This window comes from Poecile atricapillus, chromosome 10, assembly GCF_030490865.1.
Source record: "Poecile atricapillus isolate bPoeAtr1 chromosome 10, bPoeAtr1.hap1, whole genome shotgun sequence".
Lineage (NCBI taxonomy): Eukaryota > Metazoa > Chordata > Aves > Passeriformes > Paridae > Poecile > Poecile atricapillus.
The window spans coordinates 14836534-14848294 of record NC_081258.1 but is presented as its reverse complement, the minus strand read 5'-3'; the positions used below and the strand labels follow the sequence as shown (position 1 = coordinate 14848294).

General features: G+C 52.0%; 2 protein-coding genes across 2 annotated transcripts; one reads left to right on the top strand and one right to left on the bottom strand.

Moving 5' to 3' along the window:
• The first annotated feature begins 2757 nt into the window (after nt 1-2757).
• LOC131582586 (C-signal-like) lies at nt 2758-5834 on the top strand. The gene is made up of 7 exons (XM_058845917.1): nt 2758-3116; nt 3433-3484; nt 3690-3877; nt 4155-4313; nt 4409-4534; nt 4832-4987; nt 5789-5834. The coding sequence occupies exons 1-6, from the start codon at nt 2970-2972 to the stop codon at nt 4943-4945; spliced, it is 786 nt and encodes a 261-aa protein (XP_058701900.1). The 5' UTR covers nt 2758-2969; the 3' UTR covers nt 4946-4987; nt 5789-5834.
• A 647-nt stretch (nt 5835-6481) lies between these two features.
• LOC131582648 (C-signal-like) lies at nt 6482-11761 on the bottom strand. The gene is made up of 6 exons (XM_058846059.1): nt 11499-11761; nt 10977-11028; nt 7832-8019; nt 7324-7482; nt 6915-7025; nt 6482-6595 (listed from the first exon to the last, which is right to left on the bottom strand). The coding sequence occupies exons 1-6, from the start codon at nt 11640-11642 to the stop codon at nt 6482-6484; spliced, it is 768 nt and encodes a 255-aa protein (XP_058702042.1). The 5' UTR covers nt 11643-11761.

Here is an 11761-nt window from a genome sequence, read left to right as displayed (position 1 = left end):
CTCACCCCAATCCCCATCCTTATGCCCCGCCCTATCCCTGTGCCCAGCCGCGGCGCTTTTCCTGGGCAGGCGCGTCCCGTTCTAGAAGAGAAGGATCTGGGAAAATCTTGGAGCCATTTCCAGAACCTAAAGGGGTTACAGGAGAGCTGGAGAGGAACTTTGGACACTGCCATGGAGTGATAAAACAAGGGGGAATGGCTTCAAACTGAAAAAAACCAGGCAGGTTTAGATTAGATACGAGGAGGAAATTCTTCCCTGATAGTGGGGCGAGTCACTGGCACAGGTTGCCCAGAGAAGCTGAAGCTGCCCCATCCCTGGAAATGTTTAAGGCCATGTTGGATGGGGCTCTGAGCCTAAGTGAACCTGTTTGAATAACAGGTCCCTTCCAACCCCAGTCATTCCAGGATTCCCCATGTTTTGTCCAACTCTCTAGTACTGTTTGCCATTCAGTGGTTCACACGTGATGCCAAACCATTCCTGAAACTCTGTTTTTAAGTTCTCTCCTTTAGTTTTGGCTCCAGCTCCAGGTAATCCCAGGCTCTCCCCAGATGGTTGCCCACGGGAAGAAGCATCCTTCCACAACAGCCTTGCCTGTCCTTTTCCTCATCTTAAAGTATTAAAGCCATTTGGTCAAATCTGTCAAGCAACCTGGGAAATGTTCTGGCTGAAGGGATGGCAAATTCCTCCTCTCACCCAGTTCAGCTGTGACTTGGGGCCGTCAGTGCCTTTTCATCCCTGTGCCAGAGGGTGTGGTTCCATCACTGGACTGCCGCTGAGGGCAGTGAAATGGCACAAGATGGATATAATTTTCACACTGTATTTTGTTTGCATGGCCAGGTTTTGGGGGGGTGGGGGGCACGTCTTAAGGGGTAGCTTGTGTGGGAAGCTGCTAGGAGCCTCCTTCATATCCAGCAGAGTCAGTGCCAGACAGCTCCAGGACAGACGTGTTGCTGGCCAAGGCCAAACACTTCAGCCACAGTGGTAACACTTCTGTGATAACATATATAAGAAGAAAATAAGTTATTGTGCAGATGTAATTGCAGCCAGAGAGGAGTGGAGTGGGAATATGTGAGGGGAATAGCTCTGCAGACACGAAGGTCAGTGCAGAGGGAGGGGGAGGAGGTGTTCCAGGCACTGGAGCTGAGATTCTCTTGCAGCCCATGGTGAGGCAGCTGTGCCCCTTAAGATGGAGTCACATTGGAAAAGTTCATGGAGAACTGTCTCCCATGAGACCCCGTGCTGGAGCAGGGGAAGGACTCCAACTCTTCTCCCTGAGCAGCAGCAGGGAACACATGTGATGAACTGACCATAACCCCCATTCCCTGCCTCCCTGCACTGCCGAGCAGGAGGAGGTAGAACTGGGAAGAAGGGAGCTGTGGAGAAGGTATTTTTAAGGTATTTTCATCTTACTTCTCATTATACTGCTCTGATTTGGTTACTAACAAATTCAGTTAATATCCCCAGTTTCAGTCCGTTTTGCCTGTGATGGTATTTGGTGAGTGATCTCTCCTGGACCTTATCTCAACTCATGAACCTTTGTTATATTTTTTTCTCTCCCCTGTCCAGTTGCAGAGGGAAGTGATAAAGTGGCTTTTGTGGATGCCAGGCATCCAGCCAGGGTCAACTCACCACACACACAGAAGAGTAGGTGGCAGGGTTTGCTCTTACAGACAAAAGTTGATTTATTTGGAAAGGTTGTATTTGGATGGAGGGTCTCATCTCCTGAACATGACAGCGCATCATTGTCCAGTTGGAAAGGTCCTTGGAGCAGCACCTCCAGCTGGAGCAGGAGAGGTTCCACGAGCTTATGCCCCCTTAGTCCTGCCCAATCACATCCCATGTAAGTGGTTATTAATTACTTTAAACTACCTATGCAACATCTCTGAACTATGTTAAATGTGTACATTCCACTGTTGCAAATGGTCTGTGCAGTTAGGGTGATGCTGCAGCAGGAGTCAACTGGGGAGGCCATGGGATCAGAGAATCAGAGAACCATTTAGATTGGTTTAGATTCAAAGACCCCTAAGACCACCAAGTTCAATCCATCCATCCTGGACCACCCTGGGGCTGGATGTTTACCTGCAGTGCATGTGCCTGGGCACAGCACTGGCTCTCAGCCACACCAAAGTCACACCCAGGGGCAAAACTGAATTTTATCGTAAGATCACAGACCAATAGTTTGGGCTGGAAGTGACGTTAAAGACTATCTAGTTCCAACCCCCCTGCACAAGTAGGGACACCTTACACTAGACCAGGTTGCTCAGAAGCCAATGCAGCCTGTCCATGAACACTCCAGGGATGGGGCAGGAATTATCCTTCTATCACACTTAAATATTATAGGTGCTGTTATAACAAACTCTGACGAAAGGGGTCACACTGGTCAACCCCGGAGGGTTTCTAGGTTTCTCAGTCTGTTCTCGTGGCCGAGGAACATTTGTTTGTCCTGGATGCTCTATCCTCAAGTACTCAAGGGACATTCACCTGTCCTGACTGCTCCATCCCAACTCTGGCTTTGGCATTGCACAAACTAAGGCCAACAAACTGCACTGTGCAGAATCAGCGAGTCCAGCCTCGCCTGCCTGACCTTGGGCGAGGGGAGGGACAGGCCTGGAATCCCAAGAGGGAGGGAGGCGGTGGGAGAGAATGTCGCAGTGCAAGGACAGGGATAGTGCTGGCCCTGAAAACCAAAAGGCTCAGATTTGGTAGAGCAGGGAAGGTACATAAAGCAGCACACCAGACACCTAGCCCAGGGCATTCCCTGCCTGGGCAGGACCCTTGGCTCCCTTTGCGTCTTTCCACAGCCACCAGCAAAAGTGGATCATGGGTATGGACCAGAGCCAAGAGATTGAGGTGCATGCAGGGAATTTCCAAGAACCAGGAGCTGATGCAAGGCCTCATGGGAGCATGCGAGATAACCACGTAGCAAAAGGCACCAGCGGAGTCCAGGCGAGAGCAGTGCAGCCACAGACATGGCGGGGTTCCATGTCCGCTCCCTTCTGGTGACTGGAGCCAACCGAGGCATCGGCCTGGGGCTCGTTCAGCATTTCCTGAGGATGCCAGACCCACCACAGTGGATCTTTGCAGGCTGTCGGGACCCCAAGGGACAGCGAGCACAGGTGAGACTGGGCAGGGGGAAACTGGATCAGGAATGGTGTTTGCAAGGGGCTGGAGCTACAGTCAGGCACCTGCAGCACAGGTTGGCTGGCTTGGGACACCACAGGACAATTTGTGCATGGGATATGTGGAGGGGAGAATGGTACATGGTATGTATAGAAGGCACAGAGCCCCGTGGGTTGTGGCAGCTGGAGCAGGTGTTGGACATAAAGTTGTGCAGGGATAATGATGGAGTGGCATGGACTTTGCCTGGGAAAGGCTGAGCCTCTGCACAGCCCCTCCAGCCTCTCCATGCCTACACAGTGCCCTCTCTTACAGGAGTTACAGAATTTGGCCTCCAAGCACCCCAACATCATCATCATCCCGCTTGGTAGGTGCCCCGAGGTGGGGATCCTTTGCCCCAGTTCCTCTGGCGAGTGCCCAGGCTGGGCACCCCCTGGGATCCCCGTGCTGGGAGGGAGCTTTGCCAAGGGGCTGGTGCCCGCAGGGTCATTGGGCACTGTCACTTCTGGGGGAACAGAGGGGACTCCCCCATGGGGACACAGGCTCTGACCTCCCCTGTGTTGGCTCTGCAGAAGTTGCTGACCCTGCCAGCATCAAGGCGGCTGCAGACAAGGTTGGGGAGCACCTGGGGGATTCTGGGCTGAACCTCCTCATCAACAATGCTGGAATTCTTAAGGTGAACACACTTGATACTGAAACACTGGAGGACATGAGTGAGATTTACACCACTAACACAATTGGGCCGCTGCTGATGGGCCAGGTGAGACCCTCACCCATGTTGGGCTGTCCTGGGCAAGCATTAAGGGCATGGGAGGGGGTCCTGCCTCCACTCTGGTTACCAGTGGGCTCTCAGTTGATGAGAAGCTCATGGAGCATTGGGCTGGAATTCTGGAGCTGGAGCCAGACAGGCTGGGGTAATGGGAAGAGGAAGGTGGATGCCCCAGTGCTGGTGTCAGTGTTGCCCACTGTGGAAGGAGCTGGTGCTGTCTGCCCTGTGCCATGTCCGTGTGTGCTCCTGTCCCTCTGTCTCCTCACAGGCATTCCTGCCCTTGCTGAAGAAAGCTGCCCAGGGGAGCCCAGGCTCAGGGCTGAGCTGCAGCAAGGCTGCCATCGTCAACATGTCCAGCACTGCTGGCTCCATTGCTTCTGTCTTTGGCTGGGACATGATACAAGTCACCTCGTATCGCTGCAGCAAGGTACTGTCACACCTTTGCTTCCCCTGCCCAGCTGTGGGTCCCCTTGCAGCCCCCCCTTCCCCTCCCACCACCTTCCCTGCATTGTCTCCCCACAGGCTGCTCTGAACATGCTGAGCAAGTGCCAGTCCCTGGCGTACAAGGAGCACGGCATCCTCTGTGTCACTCTCCACCCCGGCTGGGTGCAAACAGACATGGGCAGCTCTTTCAGACACGGACACGTGGTAGGAATTCCACCAGGGCGGGTCCATCAGAGCTCCTGTGCTGATTTTCCATGGGTGGGAGTTGCTGTCCTGAGCCCCTGCCCCTGAGCAGCCTGCCCAGTCGCTGCTGGGGCAGCTCCCCCTGTTCTGGTCTTGGGTGCTGGGTGTCTCCATCCCCTCAGTTCTCATCTCAGTCCCTCCCCCTCAGGTTGTCAGCTTTCCCTTTGCCCTGGAGCAGATCTTTGCCCTGGCTCTAGCTGTTCCAGGGCCTTCAGCCAGGCCTTGGGCATGGGCTGCATCTCCCCCTCTGCCCCACAGCCCCCTGTGACAGTGGATGACAGCGTGCAAGGGATGCTGAAGGTCCTCTCCTCCCTCTCTGAGAAGGAGACCGGCGCCTTCCTGGACTGGGAAGGGAAGGTCAGTCCCTGGTGAGACACCACTTCAGGATCCTGGCAGCCAGGAGGGACCCTGTGCTGACTCGATCTTCTCGAGTGTGGCCCGGCTAGCTCAGTGATGAGGTTTCTCTTCACTCGAGTTTCGAGCCAGCATATGTTTGTGGGGTTCACTGATTTTCTTCAAGAATCCAAGTCTATAGAGCAAGTAAAGAAATCAGGGGGGGACTCTCTCTCTGGTTTGCATTCCACAGTTTATTTCTGTGAAGGGGAATCCAAAGGACGAGAGACAAAGGATTTGGGGTCTGGGGGGTTTCTTTTAACAGGGTTTCTCGGAGGGTGGGAACATCTGAGAAAGAACCAATTATTTTTCTCAGTTAGTACATCTTACAAACTTTCTACAAATCAAGGTTACACACACCAAGATAAGAAATAACATACACCAACTTCTTCAAATGCCCACAGAGGTGTAGGAGTATTCTCCACAGAGGGACAGAGGGGGAGAGAGGGGGGGCTTGGTTTCCTGGCAACACAGGGGGGAAAGAAAGGGAAGGTAAGCATGCCCTCTCAGCTTCCATAGCTCAGAGGCATTCTGGGACAGGAAAAACAAAGTTACAAACTTCCGTGTTGGAAAGAAGGGTCTCTCTTCTCTCAACCCCGTGCTTTCCTGGGCTAAAGAAACTTCAAGCAGCTGGAAATGCCAGCACGGTCTTCTCTTTACTCTATCCGGCCTCTCACCGTGGTGCTGAGGAGAGAAACTTCAGTAACCATGGTAACTTGACGCCAGGTAAACAATTAGGAGAAAGAGAAGCTGGGGGGGGGGGAAAATCACAACTAAAAGATGAGAAAAATACATTTCAAGCTATCAACTACAACACTGTGCCACTGCTTCTGTGTTTCCCAGATCCTCAATAAACTCCTGCCGATAACCTCCAGCTCTGTTGTGCATTGCCAGATCATGAGACGGCCCCTTCCCAGATATCCCACTCCTCATGCTGGATGCAGTGGTGCCCACAGCTGCCCTCAACCCACGGCTGTCACTGGCATTCCCATGAGTGTCCCATGGCGCTGTGACTGCCCCAGATCTGGAGACCTCCCCTCCAAGAGGCACTGGAGAAACTGGAGCAGGGTCCCTCTCCTGAGAGGAGAGAGATCTTCTGAGCCCCTGCAGGACTGACTTTCCCCTGTCCCAGCTGGGCTGCCTGAGGGGCTGGGGGTCACAGGGACCAGCTGCCTCCTCCCCTCAGCTGGGGATGCCTGGTCACAGGTGGGACAGAGGGACACACAGCAATCGGGCAGAGCACAGGGATCCTGCCCCAGGTTCGGAAGGGGGGTTTGAGATTGGGTGTGGAGACAGAGCAGAGAGGCATCAGCTGCCAGAGTTTACAGAAGTGGGGGTACAGAGGGACCACAGGGAACACATGGCATGGGAAAGAAGAGAGAGGCTGTTTCCCAAACTGATTCCCTCTCCCCGGCAGTGTGGGGAGGGCTGAGGGTGAACAGGGCTGACCATGCAGGGTGATGAGCCAGTGAGCAGAGACTCCAGCATGGGCAAGAGGCGCTGTCCATTTTCCCCTCACCAGGGCAGGCTGTTCCCTTCCCAGTCGAGGAAGGTTCCGGAGGTGTCCTGTGAGAGGCTGGCCAGCACAGTCAGGATGCCCCTCACACTGTGCTCCACTGTCAGCGGTGCCTGCAGAAAAAGACAATGGACTGTAACAGAGAGCAGTCTTGGGGAGGGTGCATGCCCAGGGGCAGCATCCATGGTGCTCATGGGAATATTTTTCCTTACTGCCGCACATCTGTTCTCCAGGCTGGGCTGGGGAGACAGGGCTGGCTATCCCATGTATTCAGTATGTTGCAGCTTGCTGCCTGCTCCCTGCCTGCTCTGCTCCAGAAGATGGTCCTGGCAGCCCACAGTATCACACAAGATCCCCCAAGTGCCCCTGCCCTCCCCAAGACATGGTGATTCAGTGGGGGTCCTGCTGACCCTTCCCTTCCCAGCCCAGTACCTCCTCTGTGCCCATGTCAGTCTTCACCCAGCCAGGATGGATGGCCATGCACAAGATCCCCTTGACCTGGAGTTCTGCAGCCAAGCACCTTGTCACCATGTTCTGGGCAGCCTGGAAGAGGCACAGCCCTGCCAGCACAACCCGGAGAGTGGGTGGGCAGGAGAGGAGACATTTTCCAGGAAGAAAATGTCTGTGGAGGTGGGAAATGGGACTTGGTCCTGGGACAAAGCATCAGCATGACCTGCTGGAAAGGCTCAGTCCTTGCTTCTGCTGTCCCGGTCTCTGTGCTTCCACCTGGGAGAACCAGGCAGGGGGTGGTGGCTGGGGCAGGGGGTGACCCATGGGCTCCCTCCCCTCCATGGGCACCATACCTGGGACAGCATCTCCAGCACCTCCCCTGGCGCCTCACCTTGCTGGCCCGGTACGGGTACATGGGGGCCTCTGGCACCCTGAGGCACAGCCCGATGGAGCCCAGTTTGCTGGAGATGTTGATGACAGCGGCCCGGCTGCAGCTCAGACCCTCCTTCCCTGCACCCTTCGCCGCTTGCTCCAGGAGTGGCAAAAATTCCTGATGCAGAGACACCAATTCTCCATTGACATGCAACAGAATCCTAATTTGAGGACCATCCTGGAGGGCTCTGTCACACACTGTGGACAAGCAGCTGGACAGACATGCCTGGCAGAAGTGCAGGGGATGGGGAAGCTGCCCCAAGGAAGGGCCAGGCTCCAGCCAGCACAGTGAGCTGGCACAGTGAGCCTGGTGCAAGCAGGTGCTCCAAGTGGGGAAGAGCTTGGAAGCATGGGGGATACTGGCTGGACTAAGCTGCTGAGCTCCTCTGGGTAGGCAGGGGAGATGACTTTATTCCCATCAGGGAACATCTTCCCAAGCAGGAGAAACCCAAAAGGTCCAGACATACCTTCACAACCTGGAGTGGTCCAACCACATTTGTGGCAAACACATCGACCATCTCCTGCGAGTCCAGGGAGTGCAGTGTGGCGTGGGAGCTGATGCCTGCGTTGTTGATGAGCAGGTTCAAGCCTTGGTCCTTCAGATGATAGCCCACAGCCTGCATGGCCCCTTGGATGCTGGGCAAATTCACTGTGTCTGCCAGGGAAAAAGCAAAGTGAAGGATAGCTCTGATGGGACACACAGCACTCACTGGAAATTGTGCTGTGGCTGGAACCATCACTTCTTACCCAGAAAGGATACAGCAGGTTTAGCAAACTAAGCACATTGGAATGAGCAGCACTTTGTCCTTACCTCTTGGTTTTGCAGCCTCAGCTGAATTAAACCTTAATTCAACTCATTTTGGTCATGTCAGGGCTACTGGTAGGAAAAACTTGTCTGTATTTACTTTCTATATTCAAGGAATGTATGATTTTACAAGGTATGCTTGGTACCTGCACACTGAGACTCCCAGGTTTATTTCCACAGGGAAATAAAGCCATTTTTTGCTCCATGCTGTTACCCACAAAGTTTTGGAGCTGACAGAGGAGCTGAGGTGAGTACAAGTAATAAAAGATTTGGGCTGTAACCTGCAGTATTTGGTTGCAGGCTCTGAAACTGAGCTTCCCTATCCCTACTCACCAAGTTGTGGGGACAACCCCTCTCAAGCAACAAGGCACAACTGAAATTGAACTAACAGGGATAAGCTTCCTCTTTGCTTAAATATTGGTATAGCTTTTGAAATTCTGACATGCTTCAATTGCAGGATTTTTCTGACTCAGGCAATAAAAGTGGTGTCTTTTAAAGTTTGTGTCCAGCTGTTAGGGTTGATTGTTAGGATTTATATCCTGTCCTGGATACTCACCAACTGAAGTGGCTGTAGTTTTTTTGCTTAAAAGGGTCATATAATACCTTCAGAATGTGAAACAGGAGGGTTAGGCCAACATTAAATTTTATATTTTGTCTTTTAATACCTCAAGTATACCACAGAGCCCTTAAAACTGTGAATATTCATGTGTATGGGCAGGTTGAAATATGCCCTTGTACCCATGCACATTTCTGTGTCTGTTTTTTGCAGATGCCAATGTGATGAGCCTACTGGGAGTGGGGGACTGCAGGGCTAAATTCATCTTTTTTATTCTGCAACACTTTGGCCCCTGAGCTGTGTTTCTGTTTTCATGCTTAGAAAAGAGTAACTTAGCAAATGTTTCCAAGGCTGAAGATTTCTTCCTTGGAATATTTTATACACTGATGGGCAGCAAAAAAATCCTTTTTCCTGGCATTTTTAACTGTCCTGATGTTTTTATGGTGGTAAGCAAGTATGTGAGTGGCATAAGCCTTGTTGATATCTTGTGTTGTGCAGTGCAGATCTTTGTAGAGGTGTCCTGAAAGCATTTGAGGGAAATACCATGGGATAATCTGCTTTGGGACTGTGTGAGAGAAAGGAGCCTTGGGATTTGAGACACTTTTGCATGTCCAGTTGCAAGACAAACCACAGAGAGCTTTGAAGTTACTTCTTTGGATAACAATGGGATGAAGTTCAAGGTTCTGTCACTCCACCACATGTTAAGGATCTTTTGGTCACATGGTGAATGATTAACTGCTCTGCTTGGATTAGCTGAGTCGTTGCTCCAAGGCACATGGGACCAACACATTTTTAGTCCTTAACCCCCAAATCTGCTGAAATAACAAACTCTTGTCTCCCTGGAAGAAATAAGGGTAGGAAGGAAAGAAAGAGGATGAAAAGAAGTGACAGATCTTACACATTTTTGAGGTTTTTTAAAAAAAATTTCTTTCTGAAAAGTCCATGCCTGTTTCTGATTTGAAGACAACCCTTCCTTATTATGGAGCAAGAGAGCTTGAAGCAGCTTCTCTTTTTAAAAAAAAAAATCTTGTTGCTGTTGATATTTAAGAGCTTTTAAGCTTATTTTGGGACTTTATTGACAGTCTGGGCCTTGGGGTGTATTTTTTTAGTAAATCTTTTTCATGTAGTAGCCAGTCCCTTGAGATATCCCTTTTATGTTGGCCATATTCTTCCCATCAGGTACTGCCAGTTGGGGCTTACAGCTTATTTATTTTTTATTACAGAGAAGGTGTTTTACTTTAAAAAAATCTACTTAATAGCAAAAGAGATATTTGCTGCCTTTTTGTAGTAAAGCCCATATTCAAGAATGTCTTCTTTTCTAAGAAATATTAAAAAAACTGAATTGGACTGAAGTGACTTCAACTTTTCAGGTGCTTTTAAACAAATAAATAGCTAGGTAGATAGGTAGGTACTGATATGGCATAGCCTTGATTCAGTTTCCTTATTGTTTGCTCCAATGAAATACAAGTATTTAGAAGATCTGGCTGCTTCCCACCTCACTTATTACAGCAATGGCCATCCTAGTGCAGGCACTTTCCCAAAACATTTCTTTTGGATTTGGATGTTCTTTTAATTCTTCATTAATAAAATGAAGGCTGGCTGTTCTCCCTATGCTGTCTAGGTCAATTTGCTGCCTTCTCCCAAATGCTGCTGAAAAAGATCACTGAGTTTGGCCCACATCCATAGAAGGAAGGAATGGCCAAGAGGGCATTTCCCCAGTCCAGACTGTGGACATCCCATGCCTCTGGGTCAGAGAATCAGAGATACCAGGCTGGGCAGATTTCCCACATGTCATTTTTAGCTATTTTTTTCTCCCTTTTTTTACCTGAAAGAAATGCTGACCCTGGCCACCTCCTAGCAGATCCCAAACCAACCCTCCTACTTAGGAACCATCCAGGCAGTTACTGTGCCCTGCCTTGCTTCACTTTGTGAACCCATATGTCCCAGCCCGAAACTTGGGCACTGTATTAGCATCTTTGGGAAGAGACATCATACCTTTCCCATGAAACTTGTTCAGCTGAGGTATCTGGACCCAGCTCTGCCTCCTCTGAAGCCAGTTTGACTGCTCCAGCCAGAGTACAGCTTAATTTGGGAGGAGAAGCTTGCCCGGGTGTGCATGGCTCCCTCCCCATGGATCCCTCCCCACCTGGCAGGGCTAGAGCTTCCTGCAAAAGCTGCTCCTGGTCCCACCTCTGAAGTCAGCAGAGAGCTGGAAGTAATGTTGGGTGCAAGGAGAAAGGTTGCTCCATACCTAGCTGGACCAGTTTGATGCTGGAGTGCTGGGCAGCTAATTCTTGTAGGGCCTGGAAATAAAGTGATGGAGCAAGGGAGGAGGTTAGAAGCCACCAGCTGCATGGTTACATGTCTTCCCCCGCTCCCACGTCACTGAGCCAGGGTGGCTTAGCTTTCTTTGGGGAAAGAGCACAAGGCCATTCCCAGTTGATGGGGTAGGATGGGGTAGGGCAGCAACCCCACAGCCAGCAGGAAAATGGTGCTGCTGGGCTTAGGAACTGCCCGAGTGATCCCAGCACAGAAAAGGGGTTGGCTGGCCATTGGCACAGCCAGGAGCAAGTGCTGAAGACGTCTGCCTCTCCAGCCACGCCCCACCCTGCCTTACCCAGAGAGCTGGGGGGGGTTATGAGACCCCCAGAGCACTTCTGCCCCCACTCCTGGGCTACCCGGCCAGGACAGCAAACCAACAGGGCTATGGGGACTGCAGGTCCCTACTGCCCACCTGGCTCAGCACCATCCCATTCCCTGTGCCCGCACTGACCTTCCCTCTTGGACCCTTGGGGTCGCGGCAGGTGGCAAAGATGTGCTGGGGGGGCCGGGGGCTGGCGGCGAGCTGCCGCACAAGCTCCAGTCCAATGCCCCGGTTGGACCCTGTCACCAGCACGCTCCGAGCCAGCGCAGCCATGTCCCCAGCCTCTGCGCCGGGCGGTGACACATGGCAGGGTTGCCGCCTGCTTGGTGTGAAGAGGAGCCCGGCACAGCCCAGGGTGTGGCTCTGGGCACCCACGGGGACTGGGACAGTGC

Bases quoted from the DNA above. Each gene is read 5' to 3' on its own strand.
- LOC131582586 (XM_058845917.1), top strand. From the start codon at position 2,970: ATGGCGGGGTTCCATGTCCGCTCCCTTCTGGTGACTGGAGCCAACCGA. The intron at 3,117-3,432 runs GTGAGACTGGGC...CCTCTCTTACAG, and splicing joins CCAAGGGACAGCGAGCACAG to GAGTTACAGAATTTGGCCTC. The intron at 4,314-4,408 runs GTACTGTCACAC...GTCTCCCCACAG, and splicing joins CCTCGTATCGCTGCAGCAAG to GCTGCTCTGAACATGCTGAG.
- LOC131582648 (XM_058846059.1), bottom strand. From the start codon at position 11,642: ATGGCTGCGCTGGCTCGGAGCGTGCTGGTGACAGGGTCCAACCGGGGC. The intron at 11,029-11,498 runs GTCAGTGCGGGC...CTTTATTTCCAG, and splicing joins CCAAGGGTCCAAGAGGGAAG to GCCCTACAAGAATTAGCTGC. The intron at 7,026-7,323 runs GTGAGGCGCCAG...TGCCTCTTCCAG, and splicing joins ACCCGTACCGGGCCAGCAAG to GCTGCCCAGAACATGGTGAC.